The sequence below is a fragment of the Puma concolor genome, chromosome E1 (assembly GCF_028749965.1).
Source record: "Puma concolor isolate L17-30 chromosome E1, mPumCon1.1.hap2, whole genome shotgun sequence".
In the NCBI taxonomy this organism is placed as follows: Eukaryota; Metazoa; Chordata; class Mammalia; order Carnivora; family Felidae; genus Puma; species Puma concolor.
This window is the reverse complement of record NC_141680.1, coordinates 45,071,343-45,090,458: the sequence shown is the minus strand read 5'-3', so window position 1 is coordinate 45,090,458 and position 19,116 is coordinate 45,071,343. Positions and strand designations below refer to the sequence as shown.

Genomic DNA, 19,116 nt, shown 5'->3' with positions numbered 1-19,116 from the left:
AAATTCAGATTTGCTAAAATACCAGACTTTGAGAATACTCATCTTGCAATATGAGCCAGGTTAGAACTGCACCATCCCCTATGGTAACCACTAGCCACACGTGGCTGTTGAATGAGCGTGTAAAATGTGGTTAGCTCAAACTGAGATAAGCTCTGTGAAATAAACACTGGATCTTGAAGGCTTCGTCTGAAAAAAAAAGAAGGTGAAATACTCAATCATTTATCGATTATGTGTTACAATGAAAATATGTTTGATGTTGGGTTAAATATAAAAGTTAATTACACGTGTTTCTTTTTACATTTTTTTTTTAATTTTTTTTCAACACTTACTTATTTTTGGGACAGAGAGAGACAGAGCATGAACGGGGGAGGGGCAGAGAGAGAGGGAGACACAGAATCGGAAACAGGCTCCAGGCTCTGAGCCATCAGCCCAGAGCCCGACGCGGGGCTCGAACTCCCGGACCGCGAGATCGTGACCTGGCTGAAGTCGGACACCTAACTGACTGCGCCACCCAGGCGCCCCTCTTTTTACATTTTAAAAACGTGGCTAGTAAAACATTTAAAATGATACATGTGGCTGGAATTCTGTTTCTGTTGGGCAGTGCAGCTCTAGAATGGGCCGGTCTCCTTTGTTGATAACCCCGAGGGAAGCCAGCCCTGGGAATCTCCTGCACAGAGCCATGGGTCAGAGGCTTGAGAACCATCGGCCCAGTGAAGCGGTTGTCAAAGCTGTGGACCTGAGCTCTTTGCCATTTCACATTTGTCCTTTAGGATGAATAGCCAGGGTAGGAAGTTGTATGCACGTGTGCATGCAGACATACAGAACCCCAGGTTTATCCCAGCTGTTGTCTGGGGTCACGTTAGGATATAGTCTTGCTTTTTCAGCTCCATCCGTGCATATCTCTCATCCGGTAGCTTCCAGATCCTGTAACTCAGGATGGGGCCAAGGCCGTGAAATAGATTAGGACACGCGCTCGCGCGCGCGCGCGCACACACACACACACACACACACACACACACACACACTTTTAAATAGCTTTATTGAGATATAACTCATATACCATACAATTCACCTAATTAAAGTGTATAATTCCATTTTTTTTCGTATATTCACAAGGTTGTGCAGCCATCACTACAATCGAATTTGAAAATATTTTCATCCCCCATAAAAGAAATCCCTTGGGATGCCTGGGTGGCTCAGTCGTTTGAGGGTCTGACTTCAGCTCAGGTCATGATCTGTGGTTCACAAGTTCGAGCCCCATGTCGGGCTCTGTGCTGACAGCTCAGAGCCTGGAGCATGCTTCAGACTCCCTCTCTCTCTGCTCCTCCCCTGCTGATGCTCTGTCTCTATCTCTCTCTCAAAAAATAAACAAAAACATTTAGAAAGAAAAGAAAAGAAATCCCTTACCATTAGCAGTGACGTCCCATCCTCCTCCTCCCGCCTCACTCCCCTCATCCCCTGGCAACTACTTATTTCCTTTGTCTATAGATTTGCTATTCTGGACATTTCACAGAAATGGAATCCTGTAATATGCAGCCTTTGGTGACTGGCTTCTTCCAATTAACATACTGTTTTCAGGATTCATCGTTGTTGGAGCCTGATCTGTGCTTCAGGGAGTAATAATTCATTGTAGATTCCTTTGTATGAACCCGTCACATTTTATTTTGTCCTTCATCAGTGGATAGACTTTTGTTTTTTTCCCCCCATTTTTTTGGCTAATATAAATAACACAGCCATGAACATTCATGTACAAGTTTTTGTGTGGGTATATTTTTGATTGTCTTGGATGTATACCCAGCAGCAAAATCTCTGGGTCACATGGTAACTCTATATTTAACCTTCTGAGGAACTACCAAACTGTTTTCCTAAGCAGCGGCCCCATTTTATATTCCCACCAGCAATGTATTCCATCCTCACCAACAGTTCTTACTGTCTTTTTAAAAATTGTCATTATAGCTAGCAGGCGGCAGGAGCAGTATCTACTTACGGTTTTGATTTGCGTTTCTTTAATGACTAATGATGTCAAGCATCATCTTGTTTGTGTGACTTTTGGCCATTTGTAGATCTACGTTGGAGGAATGTCTATTCAGAACCTTGGCCCATTTTTATTTTATTTTGTTTATTTTTCACTTATTTATTTTGTGGGAGTGCGGGCATGAGTAGGGGAGGGGCAGAGAGAGAAGGAGAGAGAGTCCCAAGCAGGCTCCTTGCCGCTAGCACAGAGCCCGATGCAGGGCTTGAACTCACGAAACGTGAGGTCACAACCTGAGCCAAAACCAAGAGTCAGATGCTGAACCCACTGAGCTACCCAGGTACCCCTTGGCCCATTTTAAAATGGGATTATTTGTCTTTTTATTATTGAATTATAATAGTTCTTTATATATTCTGGGTTGTATACCCTTATTAAATACATAATTAGCAACTGTTTCCTCCCATCCTGTGAGTTGTCGTTTCACTTTCTTGGTGGTAACATTTACAGCATAAACGTTTTCAATGTTGATAGAGTCCAGTCTACCTATTTTTTTCTTTCGCCATTTGTGCTTTTGGTGTCCCGTGTATACCCGTTTCCTAGCCCAAGGTCACAAAGATTGATGCGTTCTTCTAAAAATTTTATAGTTTTAGCTCTTACATTGAGATCTATGATCCATTTTGAGTTGACTTTTGTATGTGGTATAAGGACGAGGCCCAGCTCGATTCTTTTGCATATTGATGTACAGTGGTACCAGCACCATTTGTTCAAAAGACTATTATTTCCGGGCGCCTGGGTGGCTCAGTCGGTTAAGCGTCCGACTTCAGCTCAGGTCGTGATCTGTGGTTCGTGAGTTCGAGCCCCGCGTCGGGCTCTGTGCTGACGGCTCAGAGCCTGGAGCCTGCTTCCGATTCTTGTGTCTCCCTTTCTGTCTGCCCCTCCCCTGCGCGCGCGCTCTCTCTCTCTCTCTCAAAAATAAAGATTTTTAAAAATTTACCAGAAAAAAAGACTATTATTTCCCCCTTTAGAACGTTTTCGAGGAATGCTGTAAAGTGATCTTTAGTACACATCTCAGTGAGTACTTATATACGATGTACCCTCTATGGCCACCCTCCAGATGGAAACATAGAACACTTCCAGCCCACCAGAAGGCTCTCTCATGCCTTGTCCCATTGTTCCCCTCTAAAGGAAGCCTCTATTCTGACTTCTAGCACCGTAGATTAATTTCTCCTATTGTTCGACTTCATTCGTATGGAAGGAACTGTACAATGCATACTCTTTTGCTTCTTTCACTGAGCATTATGTCTGTGTGGTTCACCTGTGCATATAGCATGAGGCTATAGTTTGTTCTTTTCCATTGTTCTGTAGCATTCCATTGTAAGAGTATATCACAGTGCATCTATCCATTCTCCTGCTAACAGACATTTGGGTTGTTTCCAGGTTTGGGCTATTATGATGAAAGCTGATGTGAACGTTCTTACATTTGTATTTCTGTGAACCCCTCTGCACTCTTTTCTGGGGGTTTATATCTAGGAGCGGAATCGCCCAGTCATTGGGAAGGCGTATGTTTACCTTTAGTGCATACTGCCAAGCAGTTTTCTAACAGTGCTTGCATTGACTTGTACTCACATTGGCAATATGTGAGCATTTTCATTGCTCTTTATCCTAGCCAGTGGGTCATCAGTCTTTTTCATTTCGGCCACTCTAATAGGTGTGCAGTGGGACCTCACTGTGGTTTTAATTTGCATTTCCCTGATGACTAACGATCTTGATACCTTTTCGTTTGCTTATTGGCTGTTGGAAGTCTCTAAGTCATTGCTTCATTCTTAAATTGAGTTGTGTGTATTTCCTGATTCATTGGTAGAGGCTCTTTACATATTATGGATATGTCTTTTATTAGAGAAAAAAATATGTCGCATATACATATAGCAAACGTTTCTTCAAGTCTATGGCTTGCCTGTTTTTTTAACGTTTATTTATTTATTTTGAGAGAGAGTGTGTACGCTCATGCGCGTGCAGAAAAAGAGGGAGAGAGGAATGCCTGGGTGGCTCAGTCGGCTAAGCTCAGGTCATGATCTCGCGGTTCACGAGTTCAAGCCGTGCGCCGGGCTCTGTGCTGACAGCTTGGAGCCTGGAGCCTGCTTTGGATTCTGTGTCTCCATCTCTCTCTCTCTGCCCCTTGCCCACTTGCACTCTGTCTCTGTCTCTCTCTCAAAAATAAATAAACATTAAAAAAACAAAAGAAAAAGAGAGGGAAAGAGAGAGAATCCCAAGCAGTCTCCACACTGTCAGTGCAAAGCCTGACTTGGGGCTTGAACTCACAAACTGTGAGATCATGACCTGAGCCGAAATCAAGAGTTGGATGCTTAACTGATTGAGCCACCCAGGTGCCCCTATGGCTTGTGTTTTAAATCTCTTAATGGTATTTTTCGTGGAGCAGAAATTCTTGGTTTTAATGCTCTTCAATTTATTGGCCTCTCTGTTTGTGGTTTACGTATTTTGTGTCTATTTTTAAGATCTCTACCCAAAGCTGTGAAGACCCCTGTATTTTCATCTAGAAGCTTTGTTGTTTTACCTTTTGCAATTAGATTTATGATCCACTTGGGACTGAGTTTTGTGTATGGTGTGAGGTAAGAGTCAAAAGTCACGTTTTGTCCATACAGATATCGGACCGACTAGCACCACTGACTGAATGTGACTGTATAAGCCATGTAGCTGTATAAGTGAGGTCACAGTCTCCATTTTTTACTATCCTGAAGAGTCTTCAGGGCCCAGAATGTCAGAGGACTCTGAAGGTTTTGAGCCGACAACTGTCAACACCCTGAAGGGTAAAGAAGAACGACTCCACAGCCCCTGGCTTGAGCTGGAAGCAGGGGGCTACCCCTAGGGTCTGGGGCTGCGCGCCCTAGTAGGATGCCACAGAGTGGCGTTGACCAAGCTGAGTTCACTCCCGTCCAAGACCTGACTCGTGTTGTGTCTCAGCTCCGACATCCTGTCTTGCCAGGGTCCCAGAGCTGATGGGACAGGGCAGCTTAACTTGTCACCCAAGCTCCTCGGCTCACCGGGCGTTGCTCCTCTGGCCTCCGGCAGCTTCTGCCACCGCAGGCTCCTTTCAGCCCCAGGCGTTTCCATTTGCCATTCCATCTGCCCGGACCCTTTCCCAGCTCGCCCCTTTTCCTCACCCTTGTCTCCGCCTTCCCCCAGCACCCTGTCCCAAAAGCACCGTCCCCAGTGACTCCCTTTCCCATTTGCCTGCTTCACTTGATTTCCTGCCTCTGGACTCGAATATCGGCTCCGTGATACGGAAGAGCATGTCTGTTCCCTTCTGTAAGGTCAGCTCTGCACACCGTACCTGGGTGAGTGCAGGCGTAATTAACGGCTCTCGAACTCTCAGAGACTCTCGAGATGCCAGCTTGGGAGTTTACGCTGAGAAGTAGGCCGCCAAGTGCATGGGCTGGGCTGGTGGGTCTGACCAGGGCGGGCTCCGCCTCCCCGCAGGCCTCAGGGGACTCAGGTGGCTGAGAGCCCACAGGACCCACTCATCCCTCCCCTAAGTAGATAGTCGCTGGGCACTCCCGTGCAGCCCACCTGGTGGACCCCCGGCTCCACCCCGCGTGTCACCCCTGTGAGTCTCATTTTCCTGTGCTTCTGTCACTTAGTCACTGCCATTTATTTGACACTTTGGTGGCGTGGGGTGGGGGTGGGGGGGTGAGTAGAGGGTTCTGACTGTCAAGTCGTATAACCATGAGAGCCATTCAGTCTTTCTTTAAAAAAGAAACAAAAACCATTATTTTAAATTCATTCACCACAGAGGCCCTGCTCTGGGCCAAGCACCATACTTGGTACGGTGATGGAACAGGACGGACAAGGGCCCTGCTCCTTGGGGACAGACACTGGATCAGGCAAGTCATTACCCACATCATAATTACACTGGTGACAAGTGCCAGGAAGGAAAGGGGCCGGGAGTGGGGGAGCTAAGGGGACTTCTATTTGTGGACTCCGGGGGGCTGTGAACGGATTTCTCAGTTGCACTCCAGAGGACAGTCTGGATTCTAAGACTTCACCCAGTGAAAGTGGCATTCCTCTGTCTCGGGCCCCTCGTGGCAGGTGCTGCCATGGCTTTGACCCGTGGTCTGTGGCGGTTTCCTCCACCGTTAGAGCGGCAGGGAACTGGCCAGATGTGGGGGCTTGAATGAGCAGAAGGTAGGAAGGTAGGTGGTAGGAAGGGGGAGGGGGAACAGTGGGGTGCTCCCCCCACACTCCGCTTGGTGACCGGGGGCCCTGGCTGGGGCACAGCTACAGAGCTCCGTCCAGGCCTGTGTGCAGTAGCTCCAAGGATCCAGTGTTCCCACTGGTTTTGTCTGTTGTCTAAGAGAACAAAAGATGTTTCCTGGAGTATCATTTCCTGGGGGCTGACCTGTGGCCGCTGGACCGAGTCTGAACACTTCCCGATCGTCTCCCTCACCTCCTTGGAGAGAGGAGCCCTCACCAGTGAACTTCTATCACCTCACAATTCACATTTGTCTCCTTCCTTCCAGTCCCCTTGCCCCAGCCTTGTTATTTTATGCCAAAGACGTTTGATACTCAAGAATTATTCCCTCACCTGTGATAACTCTGTGCCAGGCAGAAAGAAGAGTGGCCATTGCATACAGCTTGGTAGGTGCTGGGTGGGGTGGGCAAAGAATGCCGTGGGAGCCCCGAGGAGTCCCTGACCCAGCTAGGCAGCGGGAGGAGTGTAGGCTGGGAAATAGTCAGGAAAGCTTCCCAGAGGAGGTGATGGACGGCCCCTGAGCTGAGTCTTAAGGAATAGTGAGCTGGGAGGCCGCAGGACTTCCCAGGTGTGTGTGCCAGGCTCTGTGGGGCTCCTGCCCATTTTCCTCGGGGAGCTCCCCTGGGTCTCTATGGCCCAGGCAGGCTTTGTTCAGAATCTTGTGTTGCAAATGTTTCCCAAGTAGCCACCCTGATTGACACATTGTCCTGTCACTGACTGAAGGAAGCACCTGCTAATTCCGAGGGTTTTCAGAGGGAGCCCTGGAGCCCAGCCCTGAGGCCCCGATACTCCCGACTCAGAGTTCTCCACTCTTGGCTTAAGGTGCCAGAAAGCATCTGAATGGATTAAACTGTGCAAACCAATCCCTCTAGGGCAGCCCAAGCCTTACTCCCCTTCCGCGTCTACGGGAGCAGAGAGGGCAGTCTCATTTAGGGGGTGGAAATAGCAACTTCAAGGTGAGGTTGGTGACACTTAACAAAATAGCTGGGCTGGACCCACCTCTCGTGTGAGTCACTTCCTCTGTGTAGACAGCCACTTAGGGCAGTCCAGCCAGCTTTCTTCTTGACTCTGCTCATCCATGCTTAGGCACAGAAAGGCAGGGAGTGCTTGAAATGGGGGAGGGGGGAAGCTAAAATCCCTTCCCACAATTCTGTGACCCCAGACCCACCCCACTTCTCCCACTGGTGAGCAGCTTCAGTCTCAGCAACAGAAGGGGTCCTGGGTCCTGCTCACCCATGCCTCCCTCATCTCAAACCCTATAAGCAGGGCTGACAAACTGTAGTCCTTCAATAACTGGTGCTGGGATGATGGGATGTCCACCTGCGACAAAATAAAGGTAGACCCCTTCCTCACACCATACACAAGAATTAACTCAAAATCAGTTGGAGACTTAGGGGAGCCTGGGTGGGGTGGCTCAGTCGGTGAAGCCTCCGACTTCGGTTCAGATCATGGTTTGTGAATTTGAGCCCCACGTCGGGCTCTGTGCTGACAGCTCAGAGCCCGGAGCCTGCTTCCGATTCTGTGTCTCCCTCTCTCTCTCTGCCCCCCCCCCCCCACTCTCTCGCTGTCTCTCTCAAAAATAAATAAACATTTAAAAAAATTTTTTAATAGGCAAAGAATTCGAATAGACATTTCTCCAAAGAAGATCTACTGGTGTCCACTGAGCACGTGAAAAGATGCTCGGTGTCATTGTCCTTAGACACTGGGGAAATTGCAAACCCAAACCACAAGACGGTATTTCACACACGTGAGGATGGCTATAATCAAACAGATAATAAAAACGTTGGAAAGGATGTGGAGAAATTGGAATCCCCATATGTGGTGGGAATGTAAAATGGTGTAGTCACTTAGGGAAAGAGTTTGGAAATTCCCCAGAAAGTTAGACATAGTTACCGAATGGCCCATCAGTTGCACTCATAGACATGTACCCAACGGAACGGAAAACATACGTCCATACAGAAATGGTTACGTGAATGTTCGTGGCAGCATTATTCTTAATTGCCCCAAAGCAGAGACAACCCAGATGCCCATCAGCTGATGAACGGACAGACCAAATGTGCTACATCCATACCTTGGAATACTAGTTAGTAATAAAGAAATACTGATGCCTGCTACAACATGGATGGACCTAGAAAACCTGATGTTCAGAGAGAAGGTAGACATAAAGACCACATTTATAAGATTCCTTTTATATTGGGGCACCTTGGTGGCTCAGTTGAGCGTTCAACTCTTGATTTTGGCTCCGGTCGTGATCCCAGGTTCGTGAGACTGAGCCCCACATCAGGCTCCACACTGAGTGTAGAGCCTGCTTAGGATTCTGTCTCTCTCTTTCTCTGCCTGTCTGTCCCCCTCCCCTGCTCATGCTGTCTCCCCCATACACACCCCAAAATAAATATACATACAAATGAATAAAAAGACAAACCATAAATGAAGATTCTGTTTATGTAAACAGAATGGACAGATCTCTAGAAACAGAAAGTAGATTAGTGGTGGCCTAGAACTGGAGCGGTTGAGGGGAAATGGGAACTGACCGCTCCCAAGCACGGGGTTTCTTTCTGGAGGAACGAAAATGTTCTGAAGTTCGTGGTGCTGGTTGCACAACTCCGTGAATACACTGAAACTATTCAGTCGTGCGCTCTAAATGGGTTCCTTTGATGATCGGTGAATTGTGTCTCCATCAAGATGTCTGTAAAACAAAACAAACACACAAAAACCTTCAACCACCACCTGTGTCTTCCCTCCCTTCCCACTAGAAGAGCAGGAGCTGGATTTCAGAGGATGACTTCTACCGGCCTCCCCAGGAGCCGCCCGCAGAGAGCCCTTCAGAACACTCCGTGGCTTCTTCCGGAGGGACTCCGGAGTCCAGGCCTGGGCTCCTCCGGCACTTTTCTCAAGGGCCAAGGAAAAGCCACTCCACGGGGGCCTTAGACCAAGCCTGCGTGCCTTCCCCAGGAGGCCGGCCAAGCAGGGCAGCGGCGGCCCAGGAGCACCAGAACTTCAGGGTGGTGCACCGCAGGCAGATGGGTAGGTGACCGCAGGGTTCCAGTGACCTTGCCGCGGGGACAGTGCCTTTCGGAGAGCAGTGCCAGAGCCCTCTTTTCCATTACCGGTTGGGTAGTGTATTCTCACGAGCAAAACCTCTTGCCAAAATGTAATCAGGAACACCCTTGCTGAGTAATTCAGGGAAGCATTTCAGGAAAAGTGCTATATTTTGTCGTGAGAGCTCCACAGTATCATGCCCCCAAACCTGTTTCATATATTGAAATACTGAAACTTTCCCCCCGAGGTCGTGTGACTATGCACGACTCTGGGTTCTGCCTGTAGCTCAGAGCAAACCCTGCCTCCGGAAGGCGTTTCAGTGCCCCTTCCCGAGACCTCTGTCTTCGATGGTCTGTTTAACAGCTCTGGTGGGGGTGTATCAGCTCTGCCATCTGTTAGCCGTCCTCTGTGCGCTGTTTACAATGAGGCCAGCTCGAGTTCCGCACCCTGTGCAATTCTAAACAGCATTCAGTAACCATAAGCGAATTTCTCCACAACCCCCACAAACAGAAAAGTCTGCCCTGGAGCCGGTCTCTTTCTCACTTCATTTTCTGTTTGCCGTGACCCAGCAGACGATTCCGGCCAGGTTCCTAGCTCAGGAGAGCCCTGGTCTCCACACTGGCTTCTTTTAGGTTTTTCTTGTAGTCCGTGTAACCATGCCAGAGAAAGTGTGCCTCATGCCTAGGCCGTCAGGTTCCCTGAAGGGTAGGAAGACCCTATACAATTATCTGAAATCTCCAAGGCTAGTTCAGGCTGCTGCGGAAGAGAGAATTGTGCGTCCTTTGGACCCCCCAGTTGCTGGCAGAGCCCTAGGAACCAGGGAGCATAGAGGGGTGTGTGGTGTCCAGGCACACGCTCATTCAGCGGGTATTTATTAAGTATCTGTGCTGTGCCAGGCTGTTCTGGGTGCTGGGGACACAGCAGGAAGCAAAGCAACGTCCCTGTCTTCACAGACTTCTTATATCCTAGTGCAAGAGGCAGGGAAGAAGGGAATTAACAAGTAAATGTATAGTATGGACTGGTGATAATAATTGCTGTGGAGAACTTGGGGAGTGCCGGGTGGGGGGGAGCTTACTATTTCATATGGGTGGCCAAGGAAGCCCTCACAGAGAAGGTGACATTTGAGGAGATGTGCAGGGAGAGAGGCAGGAAGGCACGGGCCGACCTGTGTGGCTCCAGCAGGGGAACAGATGCAAAGATCCTGCCATGGGCACGTGCCCAGGAAACCAAGGAGATGGGAAGGGGGTGGTTAGAGATGAGGGCGGAGTGACGGAGGGCCTCGCGGGCCACAGAAGGGACGTTAGCTTTCCCTCTGAGGGAGATGGCAGTCATTGCAGGGTTTGGGGCAAAGGGACGTGATCTGACTTCCTTTAAATGGGGAGTCATCCTGGCTCGTATGTTGAAGGACCTCAGGGGAGAGAGAACAGTCAGGAGGCTCTCGCCACAAGCCAGGCCAGGGGTGACAGCCGTCGGAGCCCGTGTGGTAGCGGTCGAGGTGGTGAGAAGCAGAGGGTTCCGGATGTGCCAGCAGGATTCGCTGATGGGCTGCGTGTGTATGTGTGTGACAGAAAGGAAAGGTTTTTAGCCCAAGCAGCTCGAAGGATGCAGTTTGCCATTTATGAGATGAGGGATGTTGGGAGAAAAGCTGGTTTGCAGTGGGAGGGGCAGGAATTGATTTTCGGGCATGTCAATTTTGAGATGCCTATTAGATATCAGCCGTACATGGCACAGGTGGAGATCTGAACCTGAAGTTCAAGGGCGAGGTTCAGGCTGGAGATAAACGCTGGGGAGCTGTTGGCATAAAGCCCTGAGCGTAGGCACGATCAGGTAGGAGGTGGGTGTCAATGGAGAAGGGGACCCAGGACTGAGCTCTGGGGTGCTCCAATGTTGACATGTCAGGGAGAGGCGGAGGAGTGAGCCCGGGGGACAGAAGAGTGGCCCGTCGTGGCGGAGGAGTACCCAGAGTGGCCCCTCAGCAGCCGTGTGAGGGAAGTGTCTCATGAGGGCAGGAGGGTCTCAGCTGTGTCCTGAGATACTGATGGGTCAGGCCAGATTGGCACCAAGGATTAGCCTTGGGATTTGGTGACAAGGAGGGCATGGGGCTTCCCAAGTGCCGTTTCAGTGGAAGGAGGGGACAAAAACCTGACTGGAGCAGATTCAAGATGGAACGGGAGCAGGGGAACCAGAGACAGTTGTGACACCTCCTCGAGGTTTTCTGTAAAGGGGACAGAGGAACAGGGTGGTAATTAGAAATGTGAGTGCCATCAAGAAAGCTATTTTTAAAGATGGCAGAAATAACAGCGTGTTTGTGTGCTGGTGGGAACGAGCCAGGAGGGAAGGGAGAAAGCAGTGACACGGTGGGGGGCGGGGGGGGGGGCTGCTGGAGAGACGTCCCTGTCCTTGAGTGGGCGGTGGGGAGGGGTCCCCTGTGCAGAAGGAGGAGTTGGCCTCAGACTGAGCCGGAAGTTCATCCCCGGTGACAAGGGGGAAGTCTGACTGTGGGTACAGATGCCATAGTGAGGGCTCTGTGGAGGTAATTTTTTAGTCCTTTTTTTTTTTTTCTCAGTAAAATTCAGGAAGAAGGTCAACAGCTGAGGGTGCGGATGGGACGAAGGCACTCCTAAAGCGTTCTCGCGGCAGCCCCTGTCCCCACCCGCTGCAGGGCCTCGGGAGGTAGAGGCTTGGCCCGCCGTCTAAAGTGCCTCTTTCTGCCCCCAGGGCTGTCCAACCCATTCCGGGGTCTCATGAAGCTGGGCACCGTGGAGCGGCGGGGGGCGATGGGCATCTGGAAGGAACTCTTCTGCGAGCTCTCCCCTCTGGAGTTCCGCCTCTACCTGAACACCGAGGAACGCACTTGCGTGGAGAACTGCTCCCTGCTGCGCTGCGAGGCCGTGGGGCCAGCCCACGGCGACGGCCGCTTCGAGCTGGTCTTCTCTGGCAGGAAGCTGGCCCTGCGGGCCTCCTCCCAGGACGAAGCCGAGGACTGGCTGGACCGGGTGCGGGAGGCCCTACAGAAGTGCCGGCCCCAGCAGGAGGATGAGTGGGTGAACATCCAGTACCCGGAGCAGCCCGAGGACCCCCCAGACGCCCCCCAGGGTGGCCTCCCCTCCCACCCGGACCCACCCACTGAGCCCGAGACTCTCCAGGGCACACAGTTCTGTTGGTCCTCTGCCCAAGTTCCCGAGCCAGACGCTATTAAAGAATCCCTTCTGTACCTGTACACGGACAGGACCTGGATGCCCTATATTTTTTCCCTATCCTTGGAGTCTCTGAAGTGCTTCCGAGTGAGAAACAACGAGAAAATGTTAAGTGACAGCCACGGAGTTGAGACCATCCGAGACATCCTGCCAGACACGAGCCTCGGGGGCCCATCCTTCTTCAAAATCATCACGGCCAAGGCCGTCCTGAAGCTGCAGGCCGGGAATGCTGAGGAGGCCGCCCTGTGGAGGGAGCTGGTGCGCAAGGTCCTGGCGTCCTACTTGGAGAGGGCCGAGGAGGCGGTGACACTGGGCGGGAGTCTGGACGAAAACTGTCAGGAGGTGCTGAAGTTCGCCACGCGGGAGAACGGCTTCCTGCTGCGGTACCTCGTGGCCATCCCCACGGAGAAAGGCCTCGACTCCCAGGGCTGCTTCTGTGCAGGTGCCCCCTTGCTGTCCCGCCACCCCCAGCCTGCCCGCCTCACTCTGCCTCGGGTGGGGCTCCCGATTTAGCTCTCTGCCCTTTCCTGGCTCTCCACGAGCGCCCCCATGCCACCCCTGGGATGTTGCAGCAGACGTAGCCTCTGCTCCTCCCCAGCTGCCACCGAGGCCAGCAGCCCTGCCGAGGGTTGGGACCTGTAGGTGCACAGCTCTGCCGGGTGCTGCTGTCTCTGCTCAGGGAGCTCCATCCAGGGAGCTGTGCTCTCCGCCCCCTTCATTATTATATCACCCTATCATTGGATTCTTTTGGAGCAGGGGCACGGCACCCTTCCAGATACTTGTGCATGCTTTTGCAAGTGCACACAGTCTTTTTCGCTTAACAAAAATGGGCTCATCCTACTGAATGCTGTGCAATAGAACATTCTCCGATGGTGAAAATATCCTAGATCTCTGCTGTCTAATATGGTAACTACAAGCCATCTGTGGCCCCTGAGGACTTCAAATGTGGCTAGTGTCACTAAGGAACCAAATTTTCAGTTTAACTTAAAGGTATTTAAATTGAAATGGGTGCCTGTGGCTTGTGGCCACCGTACAGGCCAGCACAGCTGTATATATTGTTCTGCAACTTGGTTTTGTTCTACTGAGGAATGTATTATGGATATTATTCTACGTCAGTACATCTGCCGTATCATTACTGTCCTCAAGTCTGATTCTTCTGTGTGGGACCACTGGGCCAGCTGCTTTATTTGAATTATTTAATTTAGTCCTAACAATAACCTGTCCTGTGGTGAAGCCAGATGAGGACCTTGAGGGTCCTAGAGCCTCGCTCTGGCCGTGTCCCCGTAGGGCCTCTCCACCCCATTGCTTTTCAAGGCTGTGAGATATTCCATGGCTCACGTTCCATTTTTAGCTCTTCTTCCCGACCCAGACCCCTGTTTCCATCACCTTCAGTTCTCCAGGGGGACTGTGAGGATTTTGCCCTGCCGCAGGGTGCCCTAGCAGGAGACGCGGCTGCAGGTGGTTTGAGGACCATCCTGTTGGCTGGAGCCTGTGGGACCGGAGGGAAAGTCTGCTTCGGGCATCCGGAAGGAAGTGGTCTGCGGTTTTCTTCCTGCAGAAGACATTTTCAAGTCCCTGCTCACTCCCTCCTCACACCCGCCAACCCCTAACACTCACGCTCTGAACTTTCCGCCTGTGGGTGTTGGGCTCGGGGAGGAGGCCAGGCCCCCCAGGGCTGGTGAGGAGGGTCCCCCAGTGGGTGTGAATGCTGGCAGGGGGCGGCTCTCACTGTGCCTCTCACCCGCCAGCCCTCAGGCCGAGACTGAATCTGCGGGCTTGGGCTTCCTTCCTGCTGCAGGCATGGCTTTGTGGCCGGGTGGATGCCCACCGCCGGCATCTGGCTGTATTTCATGGTTCACAGGGCACTTTCAAAGCCTCATCTCATTTAAACTTGGTCATCACCCCCACAGGAGAGCAAGGAGCAGCTGAGTTTTATAGATACTGAAATGGAACCTTGTAAAACCTCGACGAAGGTTAGGATGAGGCAGCTATTAGGCAGAAGAGCCAGCCCTTCTCGTCCCAAGGCCAGAGGGCCTCTTTCCCCTGGCCCTGTGGGAGGCAGGCATGTGCTCAGGATCTGAGCCCCACTCTGACTCTCACCGCCCGCCGCTGTGGAGGGACCTCCAGCAGAGGAGCTGAAGCCGGACCCTGCACCACTGTCCTGAGATGTCCGGCCTGTCTGACTCCAAGCTGGCACCAGGCAGTGTCCAGACGGTCCTGCCTCCGGTTGGCCTCCCCACCTACTCCCTCCCTGTCGGCCGGCCCCATGTCCCCAGCTCCTACCCTGCTTGCTGAGGCGCTGACTCGGTTGCTTCCGTTTCTGGGCCCCAGTGGAGGGGTGGGCCTACGGGAGGTTGGCATTGGTGAGCAAGCAGTGGGAACATTGAACACAGGCAGCTAGGTAGAAGAGGATGTGGGCTCTAACACCAACCCAACCCAAATCCGATTACCGGCTCTGCCACTTAATCGTCCTGTGACTGGGCAGGTCTCCTGACCTCTCTGTGCACCGACTGCTTCGGCTGCAAAATGGCAGCAATAATTGTTAATGGTGTTTTGTCGTAAAGACTAAGTAATGGGGTTGTTTCTCAGCGGTGGGCATGTGAGTGACGGTTGTTTGATCTTTGTGTCCTCCTTTTATGTCTGCCCCTTCCTTAAATAGCAGGTCCTTCTGCCTAGGAGCTTCTGCGTTGTCCCCAGACTCTGGCCCCGCCACTGCTCACTCTCCTGCTGTCCCTCTCCCCAGGCTGCTCCCGGCAGATTGGCTTCTCGTTTGTACGACCCAAGCTTTGTGCCTTCTCTGGCCTCTATTACTGCGACATCTGCCACCAGGACGATGCCTCGGTGATTCCGGCCAGGATCATCCACAACTGGGACCTCACCAAGCGCCCGGTAAGCCTTGGGCCCAACCAGTCGTGGCCACACAGGGCTGAGGAGTGACAAAGGAATGGTCGCTCCCCTTTGTTGCTGCTCTTTGTGTGGAGGAGTTTGGCTCTAGGGAATTTAGGGTCACTGGTTCAGGCCCCATGATGGTGGGAGGGCCAACCAAGAAAAAACTGTGCTGCTGGTCTGTAGCCCCTGGGCAGAACTCTGTCAGTGCCTGCCTCGTTCCTCAGGTGGAGGTCTGAGGGTGGTTCTCTGCAGCTCCCATGGCCACGGACAAAACTGTTTAAGGCACCAGCAACTAGAGAGAGAGAAAGAGAGGGAGAGGAAGAATAGATAAGGAAAGATAGTTAGGATAGATTATATTTCTAGATGGATGGGGGATGGGTGGGTAGATAGTTGTGAATAGATAGATGGGTGGCTGGGTTGGCGGGTGGATGTAGACAGATGGTTGGGTGAATGGATGTGGATGGAGGGATGGGTAGATGGATGTGGACCGATGGACGGGTGGATGGATGGGTGGGCTGGCCAACTGGCTGTACTTCCCCTTGGAGCAGTCAGCCTTTTCTGTATATTTGTTTACATACATTTGTAAAGTTGGGATCATTCTGGACTCGTACTGATTTATAACAGGCTCTGTCCACTTGGTACCATTTAGTGTGATTTAGTCTTGAGTACTTTTTTATGTTCACCAAATGCTTTTGAATAAGGTGTATTCTAAGATCTCTCTTTTCTTCTTCTCCACCTGAGCTTACCCACCTACCTAGCTATGTTACCATTAGCAAATTATTTAACTTCAGTTTCCTCATCTATAAAGAAGGATTAATAAGTATCTGCCTCAGAGGACATTACAGGAGATGGCACCCGCCAGTCTCTTAGAGCCTTACATCAGTGCCCTTTCTTTCTCCTGAGGCCTGCCACACCTTCAGCCCCTCATTCACTTGGTCAGGGCCTGCCTGGAGGAGCACAAACTTGGCTTTCTCCCAAAGGCACAGATTTCTGCTTAAGACAGACACAGAAGCACAAAGAAGAAGCTATTTGTTTCTCAAGACCCAGGCCTATTGGCCATGCAGTCTTGACGTGTGGATGTGTCGTCAGAGCACAGGGAACGTGACTCTTAGATTCCGTGCCACCCCAGCCTCCACCTTGCTGGGGACCGGAACCCCAAGGACATTAGCTTCACTTTGGCTTTTTGTTGGTTACCTTGTCCTCACTCCTGCCCTCAGTGGTAAGTATTTAACTAACTGCATATAGAATATTATACCTCAGAACCGCCACAGATGCAAATAATTCTTTGGCTATAAAACACACTCGCTATTTACAACATCCGGACAACTTTTTTTTTTATTTTTTATTTTTTGCATTTATTTATTTTTGAGAGAAAGAGAGAGAGAGAGAGAGAGCACGAGTGGGGGAGAAGCAGAGAGAGGGGAAGACTCAGAATCCAAAGCAGGCTCTAGGCTCTGAGCTGTCAGCACAGAGCCCGACATGGGGCTCAAACCCGTGAACCGTAAGATCATGACCTGAGCCGAAGTCGGACGCTTCACCGACTGAGCCACCCAGGCGCCCCTGCATTATTATTATTATTATTATTATTATTATTATTATTATTATTTTAACCTAAACTCAAAATAATTCCGTAAGAGATGCTTTTCTTTTCCCCACTTTATAGACAAGGAAACTGAGTCACAGAGGTTAAATAAGTGTCACAAGGTCCTACTGGTAGGCAGTGGTAGAGCCAGGATTCGAATTCAATTCTGACTTGAAAGCCTGACTCCTAACCACTGCATGGTAGTTGATGGTGGAGACCATCTCAGATCCTCCGGCCTTCTTATTACACCAAGGAGGAGACTGAAGGGGAGAGAAGCTTCTTGGTAGTTAATGAGGCAGCCAAGTGTGCAGAGACAACACCTCAGTTTAGACCCGGGCTCTGCTTTCTGCAGGTAGATTGGATAAGCCACTTTAGCTTCTCTGAGCCTCCATTTACTCATCTGTAAAATGGGGGTGGTGACACCTCCCCCATTGAATTGTCATCAGCCCGAAGAAAGGATATGGTTGAGATCCGCAGCCCGCCGTCGGGCAAATAGTAGGCGCTCAGTAACCGGCTTTGGCATTAGGGTCAGGGCCGAGGGTAGAACCTGTAACACCCTGTCAGTGGGAGAGGCTGGGATTGATCGCTCCCCTCCACACGGGGACTTGGGGGAGCCCTGGTTGGTGCTGCTGGCCAGAGCTTGGGGCGGGGGCGCTCGGGAAACCTTGTTAAGCTGTGTCTGATCTGTAGTTTCCTGTGGCTGGAGCCTGACTCAGTCACCTGGTTCCTGGGTCGGCGCTGGGGCAGTGCCTGTTTCTGTTAGGCAGGAAAACGGGGGCTGGGAAGACAGGAAATAGTGGGAAGGATCTGTAGGCCCGGGGGGAGAGGGGCATTGACCCAACGTGGCCGGGGAGGGACCGCAGCTAGTGCCTGGGAGGGAGAGTAGGTTTGGGAGTTAGGGCAACTGGGTTCAGATCTTGACTTTTATGAGCTGTGGACCTAGGCCCGGTCACTTCATCTCTGGTCCTCCGTTTCCTCATCTGTATAATGAAGATGGCACCGCTTCCCTTGGACGGTGGTGGCAGGGCGGGTGAGTGGGTGGGTAATACTGTGCCTGTCGCAGAGATGCTCACCGAACGGCCATTCTATCCCGCCCCCCCCCCCCCCAACCGCCACCGTCTGCCGTCTGGTGGTGTCCCAGATCTGCCGGCAGGCTCTGAAGTTCCTGACGCAGATCCGGGCCCAGCCCCTCATCAACCTGCAGCTGGTGAATGCCTCGCTGTACGAGCATGTGGAGCAGATGCGCCTCGTCCGGAGGAGACGGGAGCAGCTGAAGCTTCTGGGGGATTACCTGGGCCTGTGCCGAAGTGGGGCCCTGAAGGAGCTGAGCAAGAGGTGAGCGTCCCAGACACACACACACACACACACACACACACACACACACACACACGCATGCAGCTAGTGCCCGCCCAAGACGCCCCCTTAGGAAAAATGCCAGAGCCGAGCAGAAATCACCTTCCCACTAGGTTGGGGAAATTACCGCAAGCTTTGGGAGTGGTTTTTATTTGTTCATGTATTCATTCATTTACTCGTTCATCTAACAGTAATTTACTGAGAACATACCAAGTGCTCAGCACTGAGCCAGCTTTGTGAGCTCCACACTGAGCAAGGTAGACCCGGTCCTACCCTCTCACAGGGAAGGCAGATGAGTAAGCCTAGAGCTACAACAGCCTGTAGAGCTGCTACAACAGCCTGTAGAGCTGCTACAACAGCCTAGAGGGAGCTAGAAGGGAGGCAGGATGCCTGGAAGTACAGAGGTGAGCCCTCTAATCCGGAGTGGAGGAGGGCAGAGCCTGGAAGACTTCCTGGAGGAATGTACATATAAGATGAGCCTTGGAGAATGAGTCAGAGTTAGAAAGGGGAAGACTCAGGAAAGAGTGTTACAGATGGAAGGAACGGTGCTCTCAGGCCCTGAATGAAGGCCCCATACGAGGGAAGAACAGAGAGAGCTCCGGGGCGTGCAAGGAGGGAAGAGGGGGGCTGCCAGGACCCCGCGCTGCTCGGCCACGTGGAGGCCCCCCAGGCAGGCGCACGCGGCGCGCACCCCGAAGTCGGTGCCCGCGCGCGCGCACTCCTCTCCACTGGGCCCGGCAGCCCTTCCCTCCCTCGACACCCAGCAAACAGAGGTTGCGGGGGGGACTGGAACTGAGGGTCCCCAACCACGTTGGAG

The 19,116-nt window shown here is 51.6% G+C and overlaps 1 protein-coding gene across 1 annotated transcript in view; it reads left to right on the top strand.

Moving 5' to 3' along the window:
• LOC147574408 (pleckstrin homology domain-containing family M member 1-like) overlaps positions 1–19,116 on the top strand; it is a 34,056-nt gene that overhangs the window by 13,925 nt on the left and 1,015 nt on the right. Inside the window, exons 6-9 of the mRNA XM_086685467.1 lie at positions 8,993–9,263; positions 11,997–12,917; positions 15,219–15,364; positions 18,088–18,281. Of these exons, the coding sequence (XP_086541593.1) occupies positions 8,993–9,263; positions 11,997–12,917; positions 15,219–15,364; positions 18,088–18,281 (1,532 nt within the window). The remainder of the gene's footprint in view (positions 1–8,992; positions 9,264–11,996; positions 12,918–15,218; positions 15,365–18,087; positions 18,282–19,116) is intronic.